General features: G+C 51.0%; 2 protein-coding genes across 2 annotated transcripts; both read right to left on the reverse strand.

Annotated features, from left to right (window-relative positions):
- Window positions 1–6,668: 6,668 nt before the first annotated feature.
- On the reverse strand, window positions 6,669–8,900 carry PV06_11045 (uncharacterized protein; the record flags this gene model as incomplete). Its single annotated transcript, XM_016412652.1, has 8 exons — window positions 6,669–6,712; window positions 6,793–7,267; window positions 7,318–7,387; window positions 7,457–7,705; window positions 7,758–8,145; window positions 8,216–8,525; window positions 8,580–8,774; window positions 8,850–8,900. 8 exons carry the CDS (start codon window positions 8,898–8,900, stop codon window positions 6,669–6,671), a joined length of 1,782 nt encoding a protein of 593 aa, XP_016256965.1.
- Window positions 8,901–14,489: 5,589 nt separating this feature from the next.
- PV06_11046 (uncharacterized protein) lies at window positions 14,490–16,229 on the reverse strand (the record flags this gene model as incomplete). Its single annotated transcript, XM_016412653.1, has 4 exons — window positions 14,490–14,902; window positions 14,971–15,582; window positions 15,637–15,922; window positions 15,978–16,229. The coding sequence occupies 4 exons, from the start codon at window positions 16,227–16,229 to the stop codon at window positions 14,490–14,492; spliced, it is 1,563 nt and encodes a 520-aa protein (XP_016256966.1).
- Between the last annotated feature and the right edge of the window lie 7,618 nt (window positions 16,230–23,847).

Here is a 23,847-nt window from a genome sequence, read left to right on the forward strand (position 1 = left end):
TCGACATTGTCTGCCTTAATGCTGGGATTGCCGAGCCACGCGGCCAATTCTTCGATGTTAAAGTCGATCAAACTGGCAAACCTTTGCCACCTGACCTGAGAGTTCTGGATGTGGACCTAAAGGGAACAGTGTATGGAGTTGCTCTAGGCTTCCATTATTTAAGAGAAGGTGGTGGGACTATCATCATGGTCACCAGTCGCGCAGGTTATGGTGGAAATGAGATAATGCCGGGATACTCTGCGGCAAAGAACGGTGAACAACGCCTTTTCATGGCATCATCCGTTCATCATGAGAAATCCGCACTAACATTCACCAGGCGCCACGGGCCTACTCCGCTCCTTGGCTGGATCTGCCAAAGAAAAGGGAATCGCGCTCACTATAGTGGCTCCGCACATCACGTTCACACCTGGGGTGTTTCCACAGCAGTACAAGCGAGGCAAGGAGGCCTTCGATCAGATGCGCACAGAACTACAGGTCATGGGAATAAACCTCAGTTCTTCCCGCACGTGCGCAATCGCTTGTGCTTACCTTGTCAAAGGAGGGCTGGAGATGTCAGGTACGGGACTGCTCGTTGAGAATGATGAGATCTACAACATCGAGCAGTCAATCAATGACAACCTGCCCGCCTGGTTCAAATTGAAAGGTGATACAAAGGCGGCACGAGAAGAGTATATAAAGCAAATGGAAAGGGACCAAGCCGTGAAAACACAGGCAGCCGGCCAAGTCCGCTAATCCTATAGTGACCTGGATATATGAAAGGACTCCTGACATACTTTAGAAGCACGAGGAGGCATTCATATGGTTAAATGTAAGTAAATGGCGATTCTATTGCCTAGATTTCTAAGCGAATATCCTTGTATAAACCCAGATCTCCTCGGAACACTAGTTCATCCTAGGTCGCCGTGACTCTATAGGCTCCGAGAGCTGCGAGAATAATGAAAAGTACAACTATAACGCCGACACTAGATCCCAAGCCGCGTGGCTGAGAAACCGGAGCCACGGTAGAGGTAGCTGGCTTCGCATTGTTGTACCGCTTCCAGGAATCAGATATCAGAGCTCAACTAAAATTGTAGGGTTCTGGATACTTGAAAACTTACTGTTTTGTCCAGGATGCCGATGACCAGTTTGTCTAAAATCCGGCGGGCGTCTTCGCTATGGCCGACGTCTTCAAACGCTCCTGTGGCGTCCTTCCCACCCTGGTCCACTAGAACCTCCTCCCCGCCACTATGAGCAGTCAGTACCACAGAATCTCGAAGAATTAAGGGAGCATTGCCAGGGCAACCTGAACCTGGGGAGCGCGAATGCCTGGCTTCTCGTTCGAAGCGTGACTAAAGCAAAGGAGGATCGACTTACGGGTGCTCGTCCACAAAGTTACTTAGATCCAAGACCTTGTCGTGAATGATAACATAGAGGTCATGTCTGCCAGTGTGGGCTGCCACGTCTGCGTGTGTCAGTTTGTGTGACATGGTGACTCCCAAGGATTCTGGCTTTGCGATGGAACACACGCTGCGAATGTTGAAGCCCGCAAAGTAATTGACAAGGGCCAACAAAGGGTTCAATGGTATGGCTGCTAGACACCACGCTTTGAACTTACGAACTACTAATCGGGAATTATTCAACTTGCGCTCAACTGGCTACACAGGTACCCGGACCGAACTCCATCACGGCGGTCGTCATCAAGACCAACCGCCTTGCCAAGAAGATTGTAAAGAGCTTTAGACTTGAACCTCATCCGCCGGCAAGTGTGTCTCATCAACCAAGACTTTCCTGCTTCGCCTAATCGGAAAGGCTCCAGCACATCCGGAGGATGGGTAGAGCGCCATACTGGGATTTGCTTCCACTAACGCTAGCCCCTTGCTTCTGTAGTATTACGAAGGATTGATTTATGGTCGATTCGTTCTATGGAAACAGGTGCTCAACCTCTTGAAATCGAGGCCATGAACTTGGGTCCTTGCTCTGCTGTTTTCCAACCATCTCGATAACGCGCTGGATTTCAACCGCATCCTTTGCGCTAACACCAATGCGGCGGGTTCCCCGTAGATGGAAACGAGTAGTATTCTGGGCGCCTTGACCCATGACACTAGCCAATATGACCAATTCGTTCTCTATTGGTCCCAAGACGGACAGATCTGCCAGATACAAACCATACACGGCGAATTCGACCGTCCAAGCTAGCAAATTTCAGCGATTCGAACTGCTTATGGAGCTCGAGACACAGGGATAACACACCGAAATCCGGGTTTGTCTCATACGACTTGTTGATGCCGGCCACTTCTTCTCCAAACACTTGCTGCCACCACGCCTGAGTACGCTGAATAGCCTTCTCAGGTTGCTGGGCAAATTCGGCACGGTCCCAGTCTTGAGCTGCATCTTTGGGGTCTTCAACTCTAAGCAGAGCGAACAGACCGTCACTGGCGCGAGGCATGCCGACCAGTGTCCACGCCTTGGCGATTACCGCCCGCAGTCTTCGCGAGACATTTTGCCGACTCTCCAACGTCGAGTCACTTCCCAAATCGTTCAAGACGAATTGGTACAGCTCGCCCAGGTGTTTGCCACCGTCTGCGGTGATGAGCGTGGCTGCCTATGAAAGAGTTGAGATCATCAGGAAAGTGCTTGCTAATTGCGCGGGTGCGGTGTTGGCTGGACTCACCACAATGACATACCAGGCCCCAACAGGAAGACCTCTGGGGGTTGCATCTCGCGCCTCTTGGAACAGAGTTTGGTAGGAGATAACTGGAGACGCCATATTTTGTTATCTAATCAGAGACCCGGGAGGAGTGGCTGAGCGACGTCGCCCACCACCATTATAGGTACCTACCCATACGCACGTCTGCCGAGGAAGGACTGGCAAAGCTAAGAGTTCTCGTCACATGCTGGCAATCCTGTCGGATGCCCCCGGGTCGGGCCAGCACGAGGCATCCTAGCCGACGACTGGCATCATCTCGGGTGAGGTCTCGGGTCGGACGTTAATTGATTCCAGACATGGTGTTCTGGCCATGGCCTAACCGAACTAGTGTTTAGCAAAGTACTGTAGTCCTGTGGGCACGGACCAATCAACCGTGGACTCCTGGGAAGACCCCCGGGTTTTCTCTGCATTTGTGGCATTCTCTATATTTCCCCACGCTACCCCGCTCCTCTCAGGCCGGTTTCTGGGGGGCCTGCCCCAAAGCAGCCTGAAGATCCTTTGATGTTTCACGGGTTGCGACCCCAAGCTAGCCGTCGTGGGCACGGCGGCAATGACTTGTGCCGCGCCACCGCAATCCTCACCTACTGGATAGCTGCACAATTCCACAATTGAAAGCACAAAAAGCATACTGAACCATTTCAGCGTAGGGTTGCAACCGATTCGTGACCACCTTCTGCAACTTGATAATTCCCATTTCGTGACTTCGACTTTTGTGCCTTCGAAGCCTCTCATCTTTCCTTCCCCTTATCCAGCGTCTTTCCTCCCATTCTCTTTCTCCTAGACCCCACTTGCTCCTCTATCTTATAGCAGCAGCCGTTCTATGCCCTGCATGCACTGCGAGGGAAGGCGCAAAGATGACGGACAATGATCGCCCCATAGGAAAGCGGAAGCGGATCGCCACGGTAAGATAAGACGAGATGGGACCACAGGTCGCCTGGAAAGGAGTAGAGGTTGACTTTTCCATCGGGCGAAAAGGCCTGCCACACGTGTCAGAAGAAAAAGATCAAATGCGACGGGAACAAGCCGTGCATTTATTGTATGACGCACGACGTCGAGTGCATGTTCCCACAGCTACGCCAACGAGGGGGCTCTCGAAGAGGGTACGTCTCCCGGCATCTCTCAGTTTCAGGCTTATTCTCAACTTGTGCACAGCACAAAATACATGGACACTCTGGAGAATAGGCTCGCAACCATGGAGTCTCTTCTCAACAGTTCAGGCTGCTTAGCGAACAAAGACGGCCGGCAGCCAGAAGAGAGATCATTAGAGACCTCGATGCCACCGGTTCCGAGTGTGACGAGCGGCTCGACTGTGGTGCCAGCAACAACGAATTCTCCGAACTCCACCAATCACGACCTGCCGACACTCGATGGCTCGACGCCGCAGCATCGCATCCACCCATCAACAGGGACCAGTGAGTCCAGAGGGGTGATGGATCGTGACATGAGCAGCGATGAAATACTGGTCCCACGATCGGGCCCAAGAGAGATGAGCAGTTCGATAGATTCTGGTGTCCCTTATCCGCCAGGCAGACCTGCTCGTATTGGCTCGGCAGCCGGTTTCTCAATTTTCTCTCCCAAGGGCATACAATGGGTCATTGAAAAGACGGGGAACAAGACATTCAAAGACGCCATCGTTGCAGCTGCCCAGGATGAGAATACGATGAATCACTGGACGTCAGATACCTTCAACTGTGTCTTTACTCGACGTGTGTATCGCCAACTGCCCCCGAAGGATGAGGCAATCTCCCTTGTGGAGCGGTATTTCAAGGACTTCAACAGTGTATGTCCTTTGTTCTCTCAGCATACGTTCATGTCGTTGCTTGAACGGCAATATTCTGCGACTCCCTGTGACAGTGCGGGGTGGTGGGCCAGCTTAAACACCGTCCTGGCTATCATCGTTATGCTACAGGCCCTCGACAATGCTCCTCCAGCAACTATGGAGAGATCCCGCGATTATTTCAGAAATGCTCTTGCCGTCTTCGCGGAGTTGACGATTCGAGGCACTGATATCATCGGTGTGCAAGCCTTGCTTGCCATGGCTTTGCTCATGCAGGGGACGCCAGACCCCCGTCCTGTGGCCTTCTTTGTTGCCTCTGCGATGAGGCTCTCTCACACCCTCGGCTTGCATAAGAAGGAATCACTATACGGCCTAGACCCCCTCGAAGCAGAGCAACGTAAACGAGTCTTCTGGATTGCCTATCGGATTGACAAAGACATGTGTATCCGCTCTGGATTGCCGTTGATCCAAGATGAAGATGACATGAACATAGAGCTCCCAAGTGAAAACCCGCAGGATGATCTTGGCATCGTGACTCTCCCTGGGGGCCAAGGAAGGCTCAATATGTTCAGAGCGATGGCCGAGGTCGCGACCATCCAAGCCAAGATTCACAAGCGATTGTACTCGGCAAGCGCGTCGAACCAGTCGGATGAACAACTCATGACCACAATCACCGAACTCGACCGTCAGCTCGAGCAGTGGAAAGAAGGTATTCCGGTCGATCTCGATCAACCGGACTCCGAGATCCGGACGGCCTATACTCCACATGGTCTCCACCTTATAGTTCTGCACTTCTCGTATTACAATTGCCTGCACACTATCCATCGGACATCAATCCAGCACAGCTATTGGGCAGGCCGGCAAAACATGTTCGAATCTGTGCCGCTGAATCCTCAAGTGTTTCAATCCGCGGCACAATGCAGCCACTCCGCCAGAGCTTCGATTCGCATGTTGAAATATATCCCTGTGCAGGATATGGGCTTCGTTTGGTATAGCACCAGACTCATCCATCCCTACTACCTGATCAAAATGCTAACAGGTTCCAGGCGAGTCTTGTACTTCCCTGTGAGCGCATTCATTACGCTCTTTGAGAGCATTCTCCGGACTCCGACAGACTCGCGATCACGTTCAGACCTCCGATTAATGCGCTCGCTCGTCGTCTTTCTGTCCAAGTTGGGACTTGAGGACAGTATGGAGCTGAATCGAATCTTCAGAGTGTGTTCGGAGTTCGAAAAAACTGCGAGAGACGTGGTGGAAAGAACGGAAAAGACCGGACAGTACGAGAGCACCAGAGGACAGTCCATGAAAGATGTCACGGTGGATAAGCAACATTTCACAACCAGCCACGCCGTTCCCTTGACGTCTCAGTCTGCAACCGTGACCGGTGATCTTGGGTACTTATCGCCATCATTGTACAGTGGTGCGGCAAATCAGGTGAGAATCTGACCCTCTTTCGGTATTCTGCCTTTGCAGGCCCAATTCAAGTTAACACATTTGTGAGCCACAGAGCTTTCCGTTGGGGCTGGACGATTCTCTCGGCCAAAGCCAGTTTCCACAGAGACTTCCCGGCCTCCTGGCAGAAATTCAACCCATGTTTCCAGACGGCCTCAATATGCCCTGGAACGGTGGCATGTTCCATGACCCTTTCGGGCTAGGAACGTTCAATGCAAATTCATACGGCCTTGAAACAGCCCTGGAAGAATGAGCCAGGGCAATCTCAGCATTGGGGCGCCGCAAACGATAGTTGTATACGTATCCGATAGACACATGGTACGCGGCTCTTCGCCCCGAATCAGAGACTTAAGCGGTGACGAGATACTACAGCATGACTTCCTTGTCCTTTCTGGATACTGGGCGGTCAAATGTGACAGAGGCAGGTATAGCAGAGCAGTTGCGGGCGCAACAGAGTCACGTGCAATCGGCAGGGTTTGGCAAACAGCTCTAATATTACATGACTTCCCTCCAACAAAATGCCACTCCTAAAATCTATATGTCCGCGCTGTGCGTCACAGTCACAGCAAGTAGGCACCATAGTGGAGAGTGATATCAACCTCCCTCACTAATCACTAAAAATGATCAATTTCCAGCGCAGCTTATGTGCCGGAGACTTGCGAGCATCAGAAGAGGGCACCAGCGAATGGAAGTCGACAGTACCTGTATTTCTCAAGTTCAGCTCGGCACTATCTGCCCTTGGCTTGTGTCACCTCAATAGAACTTCTTGATCTTTGGCTTCTCGTCAGCCGTCGACTCTGTGCTCCGAGAATACTTAGTTAGCTGATATCCCCGAAGAGTTTACCGTGTCACCTTCAGGTCAAACAGGATTTCTTACCAGGATCAACTTTCGGTCCCAGCGGCGCGATCTCCTGACTGGCAGCGAGTTTTGTCACTGCTGGTGCCTCCGTATTCAAGGCTGCGTTCGGAATGGCGTTGCCGTCCACCTCCTCTAAAGCTGCGTTCTGCTTAAGCGCAACGTGTTGATCGGACTCTGCGCCATTCATCTGACCGAGCCATTGATGCTCTATTGGGGGCCAGACAGGCGGAGTATAGTCCTTGGTTGGTACAGGGAGGACCTTGGACACATCTCTATAGTCCATGTAGTTGGTCGTATCTCCCACGCCAGTCAACTCCGCCACCGTATTTCCATTCCCCAGCCAGGCCAGAGTGTCGTCCTCGGGAAGCCATGAGGTAAAATCGAAGTCCTCGAAACGTGGATTCTCCCACGCGATATGGCCGTGCATGGCAGAACCAGGCCACATGGTGATTGTACGGCCATCAGGCTTGTTTCGTTTGAACCAAGTCACGCACTGCAATGTTTCAGTCTGGAATCTTTTCGAGAGCGAGTGTATAGACTCACACTGTCAGACATGACAGTCTTACTCATGTGGCGATCGACATGTTTGATCCAGTTATGGAGGGCTTGCGGCCTAGTCCAGAGTCAGCTCATACACTGCAGCATGCCATGGTAGGGAGCGGGGGTACCCTAAGACACTTACTTGCACACAATGGACTTGAGGTATTCTCGTTGCAGTTTCTGGACGCATTTGATTATATAATGAGCCGTGGACTCGAAAGTGTGAACTATCGAGCCAGCAAACGGTGCTGTATTGGGACCGAACATCAGGAAAAGGTTCGGCATCTGTTCGGGGTTGACCCCAAAGTAGGCCACTGGATCTGGGTCCCATACTGCGGAAAGAGGAGTTCCGTTTGTTCCGATGAAAGGTGTGCCGCTGCTGTCCAAGCGGCTGTGGCAATATCAGTACATAAAGAGAAGGGAGGACGAGTGAGAGTACTAACGTGTCGAATCCTGTAGCACAAATAATGGCATCATAGTTCCTTTCGACGCCATCTTCGTCTATAATCCCATTTTCTGTGAACTCCTTCACGTCTTTAGGGATGAGATTGGCATTATCCTCCTGCATGCATTCCAGCCAAGCCTGGCCCATGATGAGTCTCCGACAGCCAGGCGCGTAGTTGGGCCTGAGAACGTCATACAGCCAAGGTTTCGGCTTGGTGGTTTCTTTCAAATTTGCATCGAGAAAAAGGGTGAATTGCTTCTGTGCCTCGGAGTCCTTGAAGAAAATCCGTTGGACATTGTTGCAGTACGCCTCCTGTTTCTTGCGGAAATCAAGATACAACTGCGGATTCTCCGTGAACAGCTTGCGTTCTCTGAGGTCATGATCAACTAACGGGAAGTTAGATATAGGTCCACATAAGGTTTTATTGCAAAGAGGCTTCTCGAGCCAATGCCTCACAGTTGTTATGGGCCCCCCTTTCGATCAATTCCTCCGTATTAGTTCCGCCCCCGGGCGGAACCCAGACCTTGCCACGCACATAGTGATCGAGTTGCTTCACGAGTGGTTGAATAGCCGGGGTAATCTGGACGCCAGTTGAGCCGTAGCCAAGCACAGCAACCCTTTTCCCTGTTGGGTCGAAAGCGTCGTCCCAATTTGCTGTGTGAAGCATCGTCCCCTTGAACTTCTCGCGGCCGGGAACGTTGGGCCATCGCCAATCGTTGACGAACCCGGTGGCCTTGATGAGGACTTCAGCTCGGTCCGTCACAGTCTTAAAAGGTGTAAGTTGGAGAAAATCGCACGGACTTTGACGAAAACAACTTACTACTCCGTCTTCTAGCCGCTCAAGAGTAACCTCCCACTGCCCTTCTTCCTCAAACCACCGAGCGCTTATGAACCTATGACGGAATTTCGTGTGCTTGTACACGTCGTATTTCTTCGCCACGCTCTTCAGATACTCCTCGAACTCTGCCCCGGGAGGGTAGAATCGAGACCAGTTGGGGTTGCTTGCGAAGGTATACTGATACACATGTGGGGTAAGATCCGGTGGGTTGTTAGTTCTCGGTTTCGTGAGGGTTGTCCCTTGTGTGCTTACCAGGACGTAGGCCGGGATAGTGGTTCTCGAACCACGTCCCGCCAACTTCATTGTTTTTCTCGTATATCGTCAACTCTAGATTGGTAATATGTTGAGGGAAGAGACTGCCAACGGCGATTCCACACATCCCAGCACCGATGCAGATGACTTTGATCGGGCGGTAGGCGTCAATGCATCTCTGATCCGGTGTGAGTGGTATACGGGACTCCATCACCGATGCCATGGTTTTCACTTGTGTTTGGAGCTGGTCAATGACAGCTCCTGTACTTAGTATCAGGAAGGTACGCCGGGGGGGGGGCGTGGGTTTGGGGAGGTCGTGAGTTTCGACAGCTATGAGTCTACTTTTGGCTTGCCATGGGCGGCCTTCCCTGCTGCTAATGTACATTCCCGCCTTCTTGTCTCTTTCAATGCGCAGAGTATCAGCATTGCATGCTTGCTTGTACGTAGTACTGTCGCCGAGTAGCGTCACTGGATAGCCCAACCCGAAGGACTCCCGGATGATGAATCATCCAGACTGTTTCGTAGAGCCTCAGCGTCAAATCACGCGCCTCGGAAGCAGAAGCAGTGTAGATTCCGGATGCTCGGGCTCGGATTTCCCGCTACCGGGCAACGCGTCGTCCGACCGGCACTCGTCTTCGCACAATGAGAGTCTTGTCGGAGGATGACGGTCATATGCTACCATGTGACTCGGTTGGGCTGGTGCTTGTCGCCAAAATTGCGTGCCGCTTATTTTGCCCGCAGAACGGCCGATTGTAAACTCGGTTCAATCAAGGGCCCCAAGATCTCTCTCCCCCATTTTCCCCTCAGACATCAACAGCTAGTTCGCAAACAATTTCCCTCCACTCAAAAGAAATGTCAGACTCGCAAATACTGAAGAAAGTGCTTTTCATCGGCGTAGGTTATCCAGCAAAATGCGGGGTCTCTTTACCAGAGTTGTTGTCTAACCAAGGGCTGATGTAGGCTGGGGGCAACATCGGAGGACCCATTTTCCGTTCGATCGAGAACGCGGGATTCGATTTAACGGTGTTGAGTCGTCCAAACTCCACCAACAAATTCGGGCCCAACGTAAAGGTCGTGAAGAAAGAGTACGACGACCCGTCTCTGCACGAAGCTTTCGAAGGGCAAGATGCCGTGGTGTCGTTTGTGTCGGTGACTGCGTTGCTGGACCAACTGAAGCTCATAGACATTGCGGTGAAAGCCGGAGTCAAGAGATTTCTCCCCAGTGAACTTGGCTCCAACACGTTGAATCCAAAAGCACAGGAGCTGGTCCTCTTCTATAAGCAGAAACGGACAGTGCTGAACCACCTAGAAGCTGCGGCGAAAGAGAATCCAAGCTTCTCATGGACTGGACTTGCAACCGGTCCAGTCCTTGACTGGGTATGATGCACTGCCCCTGCCATTTCTCACTCCTTGGCCCTGCTGTCATTCGTTATAGCAGATCTCTACATTCGGCAGCACAAGCTCACAAGGGCATCAGGGTCTCAAAAATTCCTTTTTAGGCTTCGACCTGAAAGCCCATACGGCGCTGATATATGATGACGGCGACATCCGATCGTCATATAGTAACCTTGCCACCATCGGAAAAGCGGTCGTGGCGGTCTTGCGCGAACCAGTCCAAACCGCGAACATGTATCTCTACATATCATCCTTCACGGTCTCGCAGAATGAGATCCTCGCTTCCCTTGAAAAGGCGACAGCGACGAAGTGGACGGTCAACAAAGGGAGCACAGTAGACAGAGAAAAGGAAGGTAAAGCAAAACTGGCAAATGGCGACTTCTCTGGTGTGCTCCTACTGCTGGCCCGGCTCATGTATGGGGGCGACGCGGGAACAAACTTCGAGGAGGAACGGACATTGGCTAATAAACTACTTGGACTACCCCAGGAAAGTCTTGATGCGACCGTCCAAGCTGTTGTGGACGGTCAGAACAGAGAAACAGGATAGTGTTGCGGACGTCTGTAGTTCCAGATGTCTGCCAGATGTCTGCCAGATATCGAACAATTCAGAGTCGGCAATAATCGAGAATCTCGTGGTCAGTCGAACATAGATATCACCAAGTATACGATATCATATAGTGATATACTGACACAACCAAAACCTATATATAACAGGGGATACATTTGACTCTCTTTTTATATCCCACACGATGTGCACACCTACGCTACGCAGACTGGGGTGCATTTGAGGATGGTAACCTGATCGAGATCGCGGCTCTAAAATTGTTCGCGATCATACAATATTTTACGCACTTTGGAAACTCTTGTGGCGGCGACAGCAGCAAAGGCAGTCCGACAAGTAGGCCATCGAGTCTCGAGGATACAACAGAGAACAACCAGTCTAATCTGTCGTTGCCTCTCATGATACTAAGAGAACGACCTTCCCACACGCCGCGCAGTCCTCCATGCGTTGATGTGCTGCGCCCACGTCCTTGAGTTCAAATACACTGTCCAAAAAGACCTCCTTCTTGTATTTGCCGTCACGTACCTTCCTCACAGCCTCAGCCAGTACCCGCGCTGCCGCGTCATAGTTCTCATCTAGGGTGGTGAATGTGGTGAGTTTGCGCATGGCAGAGACGATGCCAGCCCCAACTGGCATCTGCCACACCTTTCCAAGTATACCACATTTGACGACCGTCCCGCCTCGCTTCGTGACAGGCATCGAGATTGGACCTAGAGCCTCCAGCCCGATGAGCTCTAATACGGTGTTGACACCTTTCGCGGCAATTGCTTTGATGACTTGCGGGTCCTTCAGTTCCGATTCCAGCACGACCCAATCGGCGCCGGCATCCTTCAATTTCTGAACTTTTGACTCTTGCCTAGTGCTCGCAATGACATAGCAGCCCTTGTCTTTGGCCACCAAGACGCCCCAGAGCCCAACACTACTAGTAGCTCCGTGGACAAAAACCACATCCCCCGGTTTAGTCTCTGCTGCGAGGAAGATGGCGCCGTATGCTGTCCAGAGGCCCATGGGCATAGCTCCAAGGGCATCCCAATCGACATCTTTAGCTGCGTCCCCCAGTTTCCACAGTCGTCGGTGGTGGCAGATTGTATACTGCGCATATGAGCCGTCATAAGCCTTGCCTCCACCATAAGCCCATCCTGCAACTCGATCTCCAACCTTGAATGGGGATTCCGTGGCCACCTCAGCGACCTCGCCAACGAATTCTTCGCCGATGATGAGTGGACATTGGTCGTGAAACTCGTCCTTAAAAAGTCCGAACTCGACCGGTGAGACTGGCTCAGCGTTGCGGGCACGTAATTCAGCGCGGTTAAGTCCGACAGCATAGATTCGCACGAGGCAGAAATCCGAATTGGGAAGTGAAGGTTTCGGGTAGTCTAGTCTGTATGTGAAACATGCAGCTGGAGGCGACGAACGTGGTGAAGTGAGGGTGACGGCACGCATCGTGCCCTTTGGCACGTTGTCCCAGCTCGGCATGCTTGGCCGAATTCACTGTGTTCCAAGGACTTTGCTCGTGTATACTCTCGCAGGTATCCAGCGAGAATGCAGATGAACTGGGAAACAAAACTTTGGCGAGAGTGGCATCGATAGATCATCAATCATGGGCGGGACAGGTTTCGAAGTTATAGTTATTCCACATCTGCCCCACAAGTAATAGCTACCGAGAGCGACATTCGGGGCTTTCAACCTGATACAGCAGCTCGGAAATGGTGCGTGCCGGACAAGGTACCGCAATAATTGAACTCACGTAGTCTATGGTCCTCTGCCGGAGTGTTAACCTTTGTTTGACTCAATCTTTGGACATTAGGAGAGTTTCTAACCTCGCAGTTGAAACGTCCTCGGCGACGTGCAAAGCTACGATGATCGGGGTATATGGGCAGGACTAATTTGCAACGGTTAATAGTTCTCAAGTGAGCGGTCAATTAGGGCAAGGGATCAATTACATTGACCAGTATCTCTGCCCAGTACTGTTAACGTTCTTAAGCTTCGATGCTTTAGCCGTCCCAAGAATATTCTCCGTCAGGGTCCAATCCATTTTGCGAGAACTCAACTAGTACCTTCTCAAAGTTCGGGAAAGTAGTCACGAAGAACTTATTTGCCTTAACGCCTTCTATGAGATCCTTAGCGGCCTGCGCTGGCTTCACAGCTTGAGCCAGAAAGAACTTTTGGAGTGCGGCTTCAAATTCTTTGCTCGCGCTTCCATGCGGCTTCTCGGACGCTCCGGTCCACACTGCCCCTGGATAGAGTACGCTGACGCCAATGTTGTACTTTCTCAATGTCGCAGCCATGCTTTGGCTGAGCGAAATGTCCGCAGCTTTGGTCAGGTTGTAAGGGACCCCGTTCTCAGCGAATGCTGCCGGTGGTGCAATACCATTGGGAGAAGCCGTGTTGACGATCCAACCGCTTCGACGTGTAATCATCTCGGTCACAAACGCTTTGACAATTCGCATGTAACCAAGGACGTTGATTTCAAAAGCCTTGCGAGTTCCTTCGATGTCTATATTCTCGACTGTCCCATGAGGAGAGAACATTGCATTGTTGTGCAGAATATCGGGAATACCGATTTCCTGTTTGATCTGTTCCCCAAGAGCAGCAACTGCGCTGTCACTGCCGAGATCACAGATGAAGGGCCAGACCTGGTAGCTCTCTTTCTTCAATTCTTGGGCTGTTTCTGTCACAAGGTCACCGAGGACGTCGATAATGATAAGGTGGGCTCCTTGTTTGGCGTATTCAAACGCCATTGCTCGCCCTAGACCACGCGCAGCACCAGTGACTAACACCAGCTTGTCCTTAAAATCGGGCATGATGATTGCAATCTCTTCACCAAAGCTGAATATAAGTTAAGGAGAAGGTCAAAAACTTTCTTAGCAAGCCAACGATTCCAAATGAGTTTTCTTAATGTTTGGCTTGACCGGTTGGTCACAGGTGTTCAATCAAACAAGACTAGAAAAAGTCACCTCACAACGTTCCATCATGGGATGGTTCAAATTTACACTGTCCTCTACCTAAAATATTGGCGAAACTATCATCCGGTTAGGGGAGGAAGCAGTTTCCGAAGACGTGAGTCGACCGCTGCCGAGAAAAAAATTCTCGGTGAGGCGATAAAACTGTTGAAGATTTGGTCCAGATACCTTCCGATGTGGGAAGTGACAAGGAGAAGGATTAGTCATTTCTTGGTCATCATTGTAAATACACTCCAGCCTGCGGAATCTCTCTCTGAGAGTGTGTATATATATGTGCAGCATGGGAGCCATGTTTGTGATGATGGAAATAACGAAGTAATGAGGAAACATTCCGAGTCCGAGCATAATCTCATATCCTTAACAAAAACTCACCTCCATCGAATGGGGATAGGTGGTCGCAATCGTACAATACCGGCCTTTGATGTATCCGTCCCGATATCTGGTTGCTGACGTGCTTCAGACAGCTAACCAAGTTATCTCCTTTTCCGTGCTGGGAATAAAATGCACAAGAGTACATTACAGGCAAGACCCGAATCGTTCGATGGCAAATTCTATTTCCCGTACAGAGTTATGACCGTTACGGAGACCAATTCTGATCCGCGAATATTTCTCTAATTGCTTCGCCACAGTCTTGTTTCCTGGCCCAAAGATTGTCCCTTGACCTTTCTGACCGAAATATTTCCTATATCAGCCGAACATTTACATTTTGCCCGAGTCTCATTATTCCCTAATGCGTCGGTATTGAATTTGGCCTCTCGGATCCGGGACCATGCTCACTCCGTTCTCGAGAGGTATCGGCCTGCCCTTGCCCGGGGGGAATCTGAAATCGTAGGTTGTAAGCATCTGCACTAGGGCAATCTTAATCTCGTTGGAGGCGAAGAACCGGCCAGGACAAGCATGCTTGCCATGGCCAAATGCGATATGGTCGTTGCTGGTGGTGACAAATTGGTATTTTGTCTCATTACCAGGCTGCTGGCGTAGGTTGTAGAAGCGATGGCCGTCAAAGGTGAGAGGGTCCTTGTGATACTTCTCATCCGTCATTGCGGTGATTGGAATACCAAGTCCAGCCCCCTTGGGGATCACGGTCCCGTCAGATAGAGTAACGTTCTCTTGCGCAACTCGGTTCATAGGCACTGTAGAGCCGGCTGTTAGTTGGGTCGTCTACTGGATGCAATCACCTTCGGGTATTGAAGGTACTCACTGAGTGTTACCGGACTGAGCCTCTGACTTTCCTTCATGAAACTGTCCATCAGTTTGAGGTTGTACAGCACGTTCTTGGTCAAAACATCGCCCGGTTTCCACACAGCCGCAATTTCCTCTCTTAATAAAGGAATGTACTCGGAATGCTCGATCAAATCGTAGACGACATACACAAATGTCATCGATGTCGTGTGAATGGCACCGAGAGAATAGTTCAGTTGGCCCCATACGTAGTTGTACTGATCTGCTTGATCTCCGGCGGCAGCCTCCATCCATGCCAGGGCGTCCACATATTTTGGGGCTTCCTTTCCGGCCGCAAGCGCCTCCGCTTTTACTTTCGAGCGGCGAGAAAGCTCAGGTTCGATGAGACGGGTTGCTGTTGCGACCTCTTTACGGATTTTGCGAGTTTGGGGTAAGACCCAGTGGACAAATGGCCGCAAGCCCTTAGGCCACATCCTCAAGGTAAAGGCTGCTGTGAAAAAATCAACCGTGTAATTAACCGCGATGTCTAACCACTGCGGATCATGGCATAGGGGCTCAGGCAAGAAGATACGTGACGATAATCGTGCGATTATTGTCAGTGCATCTTGATTGAATTTCGTGCTCGTCCATTCTAATATGAGATCAGTGTTCAAAGCTAGACAATTAGTTGCGGAATCGAAAATACCGTCTTTGACTGGCCACATCCCGCGAAGCATTCCTGCCATTTCTAGTGAGAGAAGTTCTGTGACTTGGCCAATGGCTTGCGTAAGGCCAATCCTGACAGATTTTGTGAAGACATGATTGTCGACTGCCGGACGAAACCCCTCGAATCCTGGGTAATTCGAGAAAAAGTCTTTCTTCAGGGCAGCAGCGAAGGTCATTCGGTCGTCGTTGCGAACTTCGTCCATGAAATGGGCGGGCAGGATTATCAGCGGCCCAGTACTGGCCATAAGCTGGAACGGCTTGTTCGTCTGGCACACGTTAGCATTAGCTTCTCGTTCCTCATGCATTTGATCTCAGCCTCACCTTGCCAAGCGTATCGTAAATGAGCCTCTTCGCCTGTTTGACCCAGAGCATCTTCAACTGCCAGGTGGTCTTTGTTTTTTCATCTTTCCCAATAAATGAAAAGCCAGGGTATGCAGTAGTAGATGTGTACATCCAAATACCATACAGAAAACATAAGGATATGGTGGTTGCAAGCACGAACGCTCCCACCGTGGGCAAAGCCTCATTGCGGTGGCCCAGCATGCCGCTATACTCTGGTAGCAAGGTCTTCATTGGCACATCTGTTGGGATCTGACAAGTTGGAGAAACTCGATATAGCCACCCATCAAGTCCGGCTGTAGATATATTCTAGACATCATGTGAAGATAGGCTAGTTGACTCTGATGTAGCCGGATAACTTGGTTCCTACAGGTTCGGATGTAACAATGTATGCTGTCCGATAGTAATGTTAGGAGGGAGCGAAGGGAGCGTAAGCCCGGACTTGGTCCTCCTGGTCTTGGGCCGGAAGGGATGTGCCTACTCGGAGAATGGCGGAACTATCAAGGTTACTTAGCAGCAGACAATTGGCTGTTCCGATGAATTCAAATCCCCGAACATGAACAATCATTTGCGTTAGATATATCCTGTTCTTTCCATTGGATTTCGACTTGGCTAAGGATTCGATCAAAGGAGAGATGATGAGTGCTATCGACGGGCCAACCTGGGACGAAGAGTATGACGCCGTCAGCGTTGGTTCTGGTATTGCAGGCCTATCGACTGCCGTCACTGCCGCGGAGTGTGGGGTGAAAGCTCTTGTGATTGAGAAATTTGACTTGTTAGGCGGAGTATCAGCTCTGTCCTCAGGACAATTATGGCCGGGTCCGAATCACTTAGCCGAAGCAGCAGGCATCCCCGACTCCGCCCAAAAAGCGAAAGACTATATTGATCACCTTGGGCAAGGACATGCTTATCCTGAGATTCGCGACCAATATCTCGCCCGGTCGAGAGAATGCTTGAAGTACTTTGACGCCAAAATCGGCGTTCCCATGACGGTCATCAGAGGCCTACCTGATTACTACTATCCAGAAGTCGCCGGCTCAGCCCCAGAAGGTCGCTACGTGGAAGTTATACCCTTTCCGGCCGCTAAACTCGGCGAGTACAAGAACAAGGTCCTAACCTCTCCATATGGACCGTACTACAGTTACTCAACTTCCACCGAGTGGGTTGAGATGCAGGGGGGCGGAGAGAGCATCGGTTCTTGTATTCAACGCCACCTCGCTAATGATGAACGCTGTGCGGGAGCAGGGATGGCGGCTGCGCTAGTGTATGCTGCTTTACAGCGCAAGGTGGAGTTTCGTACTTCTACAGAGGTTATCGAGCTCGTGGCTGAGGATTCACGAGTCACAGGTGTCATAGTGCGTGACTCCTCCGGGACACGTCGCATTCGAGCTCGCCTGGGTGTTGTTCTCGCCACTGGTGGCTACGACTGGAATCGACGTTTCGTCAGCAGCTTTGATGCTCTCCCAGTGGCCGGCAGTATGGCGTTGCCCACTGTCACTGGCGACCACATTCTGCTTTGTTCGAAATTGGGAGTCATCCCAATGCCATCACGGGCTCCAGGTCAGTCCCCAATCTTTGTGGGCTACAAGGTTCCAACCGAGAAAATTTACGGAAGAGGCCCAGCATATCGACTCCTGGTTCCTGGACGGCCCCATTCGATCATAGTCAACTCCAAAGGAAAGCGCTTCTCTAATGACTCTTTCTATCCTGATGTTGTCGCCAAGGTCTCACGATTCGATGGGCAAGAGGACGGTCTGGTGAATTGGCCGGCCTGGATTGTTTTCGACCAAAGTATGCTCAATCAGCGAGGCATGCTGCCTGTCCTGCCTGGGCAGCCACTTCTTGAGGGCATGGCTGTCAAGGCCGACACGCTGACTGAGCTGGCGGTGAAGGCACAAATTGACCCTGAAGGCCTAGAGACCACCGTCGAGCGCTTCAACAAAATGTGCAGCAACGGTGTGGACGAGGATTTCAAACGTGGAAGCAACCCGTGGGGCCGCCTCATGGCTGGGGACCCCAAGTTGAAGAATCCAAACATGGCTCCGATCTCTCAAACCCCATTCTACGCGGTGAGACTCGAGCGTGTTACGATGGGAGTGCCGACAGCTGGTCTACCGATCGATGGTGATGGACGTGTGGAGAACAGTGCTGGCGACATCGTTTCCGGACTCTACGCCGCTGGCAACTCAGCCGCATGGGGAGACTGGGGAGGAGGTTTTAACAGCGGCATCGCCGGCATGCGTGGCTTGCTATACGGCTACCTCGCAGCGCTCCATATGACTGCCACGTAAAACGCTTGTGCATGGAAAGCACCATAAACTATTCGGCTATAGGGTCCCTCTCACATCCCAACTAAGTTAGCAAGGAGAGACGAAATCATCCTCGGGACCTGAGAAAGTGCGTTTGTTCTGTGTTGAAGGTTCAGCTGATTGAACATGACGCTTGACCACAGGGCATATACCTGATTCAGCAGGAATAACTATCCAATAGAAGCATTCGGAGTAACAATGGCGAGCCGTGACGGCAGTTGTGAGACCTCAGACATACTCTCTCGGATTTTTCAGATTCCGTCGACGCCCAGCACAGGGTTCGCAGTTCTTCATTTGCACTCCGCTTCACATTTCTCAGCTGCTGCACCATGCTCCCCGTACCGTTGACCGCCATCTCCTGTCAAGCCAGGCTCCCTCCAGCGATAAACAAGGCTTGCAGTCCTGTTCCCCCAGTGGCCGCTTCCAAAATCCGCCAGAAGCACAAGCGGTGCGGCCGACCACTGCCCGAGTATCGAATATTTGAATTAGTGGGGTTTGGGCCCTGACCTCCAGGATTTGGGAGTAGATGGGCCGTGTCCGTCTGAAGATCATTGTCCATTGTCGTTGAAAAGATTCACAGAAATAATCAGTCGCAATTTCGAGCGGTAAGTTCTTCGCTATTTGAGGGCTACTTCCGTGTGAGCGGGCTTGGCTCAATTGCTAGGAGTAGGGTCTCGGCTCGGGTAACATAGACTTCCGTTAGGCGAGGTGGACAAGGGATACGGAAGCAGCGTCGTCTATATCCGCTCTCTACATCAAAGTACGTCCAGAAGGACTTAGGAAGTCGCTGCGGAGAATGGTACACCAAAGCCACGCCGAAAGGTTCCGCTCAGGGTGATTTTATTTCGTCGAGTTCCGAGATAACGTCCAGAAGCTACAGGTATACGAGTGTGGTTCTGTAAAGTGCCTGCATATAAACAGCTAGCGATACCTAGGTTTACCTCTATCGCACTCTTAATCTTGTCGCTTTTCCTGTTAACCACTTATTGCCAAAACTATATCGTCGAAGTCTTGACTATCGATCATTATGAGCGAATCACCGGCATGGACGCACTTGGTTCGTTTCTCACACAAGGGTGTCCCCACATTTGCCCAACTCGTCAATCCCAGCGAAGATGGTGATCTAGACGAGCAATTCGAGGTCGAGATTGCTCAGGGTGATCCCGTCTTCAATAACATCAAGTTGACGAACGAAAAAGTAACCGTAACACGAAGCACATTGTTGGCGCCTTTCGCGACTGTACCTATAGTCATCAACACCGGTCTCAACTACAAGGATCACGTGACAGAATCCCTGTTCTACAGCGCCCCTGTAGGTTAACATTCATCTCTCATTCCGCTCAGCCGCGGAAGCTTTCACCGGCAACGGAGTAAGCGCTTACGGATAGTAGGATCTCATGCCCAATATTCCATACATCTTCTTCCGACCTGCAACCTCACTTGCTCCACCATATCCGGCTCTGTTGCGCACATACAAGGTGCAACAAGAGTGTCTCGACTATGAAGGCGAGCTTGTTTTTCAAACGGGTTCCCGACCCCTGAAGGATATCTCGGTTGAAGAAGCGAAGAAGCATATCTTGGGCTTCACCGCAGGCTGCGACTTTTCTCCACGTCCGGGAAAGGTTCTAGGACGAATGAACTACATCTTCTCGAAGGCATTTGACGACTGGACCCCCGTTGGTCCGGTTCTGGTTCACCCCAGCGTGGTTGGAGTACTCCCAGAGTTGGACCTTACCACTAAATGGAATGGAAAGATGGTCCAGAGCGATAATACTCGTAACATGATCTTCAACTGTGCTCAGATCCTATCCTCAATGTCAACTGGTATGCTTACACTGCCTGTCATGAACTTTTCAAAGCTAACTTGACCGCCCAGGAACGACGGTGCAGCCTGGCACGGTTGTTTTCTCGGGTACTTGCGGCGGAGGCGCTTGGTTCATCAGTGAGGGCAAGCCTGGTACTGGTATCAATGACGACGACGAGATTGAGGTGGAGATCAAGAAGATCGGCAAAGTTCGCGCCTACCCATGTTTCGACAAATAGGTTATTCTACTCTACAGCGGCCATAGGATGAGTCCGCTCCCCTTCCCTGTATGAAGCATGAGCAAAAGTGGCATCAAAGTCATAGAGCCTGCTTTCTGTTCCAGTGCTGAAGAGTGGATATAATCGAACGAACACATTCCTTTGAACTACCACAGAAGAGTCCGCACTCGATCGCAATATCTCCTTGACCGACTTGAAATTTTCTGGCTCTAAAGACATGGATCTAGCTTACGTACAAAGGCGTTACAACGTGGGGAGATATCCAATGATCGTGTACTAGCATTGAGTACTAGTGTTTCTCATTTCAAACCGAGCGACGTTCGGACCCAGTAGTGTTCGAAGTGTCTGCGAGCCGATGGTAGACAATAGAAGCCGGCGAGATGCGTTGATACGTTTCACTGCCAAAGTCTCATGTCCGGAAAACTATTTTCGGGTTGGATCAATACCACAACCCCGGGTCGGTTGTCAATTCATTCCGATTTTGCCTGAAAGCTTCACGTGCTCTGATTTCCCGCTTTGTTAGGGACACTCTTAATGGCTGTCAGAGAACTTTTTAAGCACGCTTCCAACGTTGATGGGCCACTCCCAATACAACTAACCATGGGTTCACTTACTCCAACCACAAAACGCGCGCCAGCGTTCTTCGTTTCTCACGGCGCTGGGCCCTTCGCCATTCTCGGTGCTCCTCACCAGCAGCCACTTGTCGAACTCTGTAAGGAGACAAGATGGGTATTGGACGGAGCTAAAGGCATCATTATTGTGACTGCTCACTGGGAGACGGATCAGCCTCATATCTCATCCGGTGCCGAGCCAGACATCTATTACGACTACTTCGATAACCTGGCAAAAGACCTGCCAAAGGAAGCCTGGGAGATCAAATACCCTGGTGCGAAAGGTGATCCAGAGCTTGCCCGTAGGATCAAGGAAAAGCTCGACAAGGACGGGTTCGAGGCCGTTCTGGACGACAAGCGAGGCTGGGACCATGGCGTTTGGGTGCCCATGATTCTCCTCCGCCCAGAGGCAGACCTGCCGATTGTCCAAGTCTCGATTCCGAGTGGAGCAGACGCAGCAACTGAGAAGTCGTTGAAACTTGGACGCTCTCTTGAAGCCTTTAGAGATGAGGGCTATGTCATCCTGGGTAGCGGATCCAGCTATCACAATTTCGCGGCTGTCATCGACTCCATTATGGGCGTCCCTGGAGCTCCTCCGGTTCCCAGCAACAGACCGTTTGAGGATGCCATGGAGGAGGTAGCCAAGATCAGTGATGCCGACCAGAAGTGCAAAAAGATGGCCAGGTGGAGAGAGGACTTCCCGAACAGCGAGGCTGTCCAGCCCGTCGGAAGTTCAGAACACTTCATGCCGTTCCTCGTCAATATTGGGAGCGCCGGCAATGATGTCGGGCAAAAGTTAGGTGAATGGGAACTTTTCGGGACCATCATGACTTCCTACGTCTGGTAGACTATCACATTAGCCACCTTGTCAAACGCGTCGCACAGTGGCAAGTGCCATATCGTGCTTCAGAGGGATGAAATGAATGTTTACTTGTTTTCAACCTTCTTTTTCCCAGCCTCGTGATCAAGAGGGAGCTTGTCAATGATGGATAGATCCGTAAAACCCTCTGCCATATGTTCTCTGTTTACCTCCACAGTAGGCAGAAGGATGTCTTGCTAGGAGTAAATGTAAATTCGGCTTAGTATTTTTGTATGATGACTTGTCAGGGTAAGTTAGAAAGGTGCGCTGATATAAATCCAACCTGATTTGTGGCTATTCGGGGATTTCTATCACCAGATGAACTACAGGCAATCCGTGCCACGCGTCCAATCGACTTCCAGCAGCATTGAATACTCAAAGTCGAAGGGCATATTCCCAGTGGATGCACACCGTTCATGCCCGCCCGCTATTGTACTTGCAAAGCTTTGATCATTGGGCCGGTGTCCTGTATAATTTATTAGCCGTAAAGCCAGGTGGTCCGAGCATGGAAATGAACGTACACCCCAAGCCTGGAAAAAGGATATCTTCGGATTCGAGGTATCAATCTTCTCAAGGACAGCCCGCGCAATGAATTCCCCCTCAATTTTCTTGCCATTCTTGAGTACCAAGACCGCGTTTCCGATCATCAACAAATCCGAGCCGTCACTAGTGGCGGAGAATACTTTTGTGATCGAATGGTACCGGAATTCGATCAAATCCCAGGCTTTCTTTCGAGAGCCCCTGATTTCTGTGCAGGAAAAGCAGGTATAAGTCAGTCCAGCTGCTTTCAAGCCCGAATGAGACGGGCAATGGGCTTCTACGGGCTACCAACCTGCTGATCCCTTGAAGACCCCGCTTGAAGAAATGAATGTCGCGTCTGGTGTGAATATATCCTCTGTCAGCTTCATCCCAGCCTCATCGCTGTTAGTATCCATCAGCGAGAAGAAGTAGTCGAGGAGTTCCCGGGCTGCCTCAGGGACCGTGGCAGAGGGCCATGAGGTTGAAGCAGTTCTGGGAGACATGGTTGAATCGCCGGGCCCCGGACTTGGGGGCTTATACAGCGTTAATCAAATGATGCGGCTCGAGACAGCTGCTGGGAGCATGTTTCTCAATGGTTTAAAAGCAAAGCAAAGTATTTTTGGATCCACGGGACAATGTCTGGCTATACTTTCAGACAAATAGCCGGGTGCGGACCTACCTGGCGGTAGCATTGCGATGGTTCGGCTCACTCGTCTTTTGCTCCCGATGCTTAACCAGTAGGAGCGGAGATCCGGTTCCTAGTCTTCATATATGATTTCATACATCTCCGAACCGAACTAGCACTCATAGGCTGGAACGCACGTAATTTTAGAAAGTACACACAAATAATTGTGCTGGCAAACGTCCGAACGAATATGTGCAAAAGTTGGACACTTGGCACCTTGGTACGTACAGCTCTCGGGTATTAACATACCCAGTGATTTATCCTGCCGTACGGAGTGCAGCAGCCTCGCATGTTGATTAAGCTCCGCGAGAACGACTATTCTTTTCTAGGAACCCCAGCTTACGACCTTTCCAGCACTAAGGGTTGGAATTACTCCTATTCCCGACAGCATTAAGGAGGCGCGGATCTTGCTCCCGGACTTTCGACGTCAGCTCACGTGCTTCTGCTGCCGATAGATATGCGAGTATTTCCCGCCCTTGAGTACAGGAGACATTAGCTTTCCTGAGTAGAAATAGTGAAACAATCTCTTATCGGAAAAATGACTGTCTTCAATCCCGATTCCCATTCGCTACCAAAGCTTAGCGAGCTGGAACCCATCCCAGGGGCTCCCAAAGGTGCAGCTTGGTTTTGGGGGAAGGATGATCAGGTATGCTAGTGATGGAAAGATTACCTCTAGCCAGCTGATTCTCTCTGCAAGGCTGACCATCCCATGATCAGCTAGGCCGTCTAAACCTTCTCACCCCGAAACGAGTTGCTAAAGCGGCAACGCTGATTGAGTCAGGGGAAACAATAGGCTTGAAGTCAGGGGCCATCTCGAGATCCACTC

The sequence above is a fragment of the Exophiala oligosperma genome (assembly GCF_000835515.1).
Source record: "Exophiala oligosperma strain CBS 72588 unplaced genomic scaffold supercont1.18, whole genome shotgun sequence".
Taxonomy (NCBI): Eukaryota; Fungi; Ascomycota; class Eurotiomycetes; order Chaetothyriales; family Herpotrichiellaceae; genus Exophiala; species Exophiala oligosperma.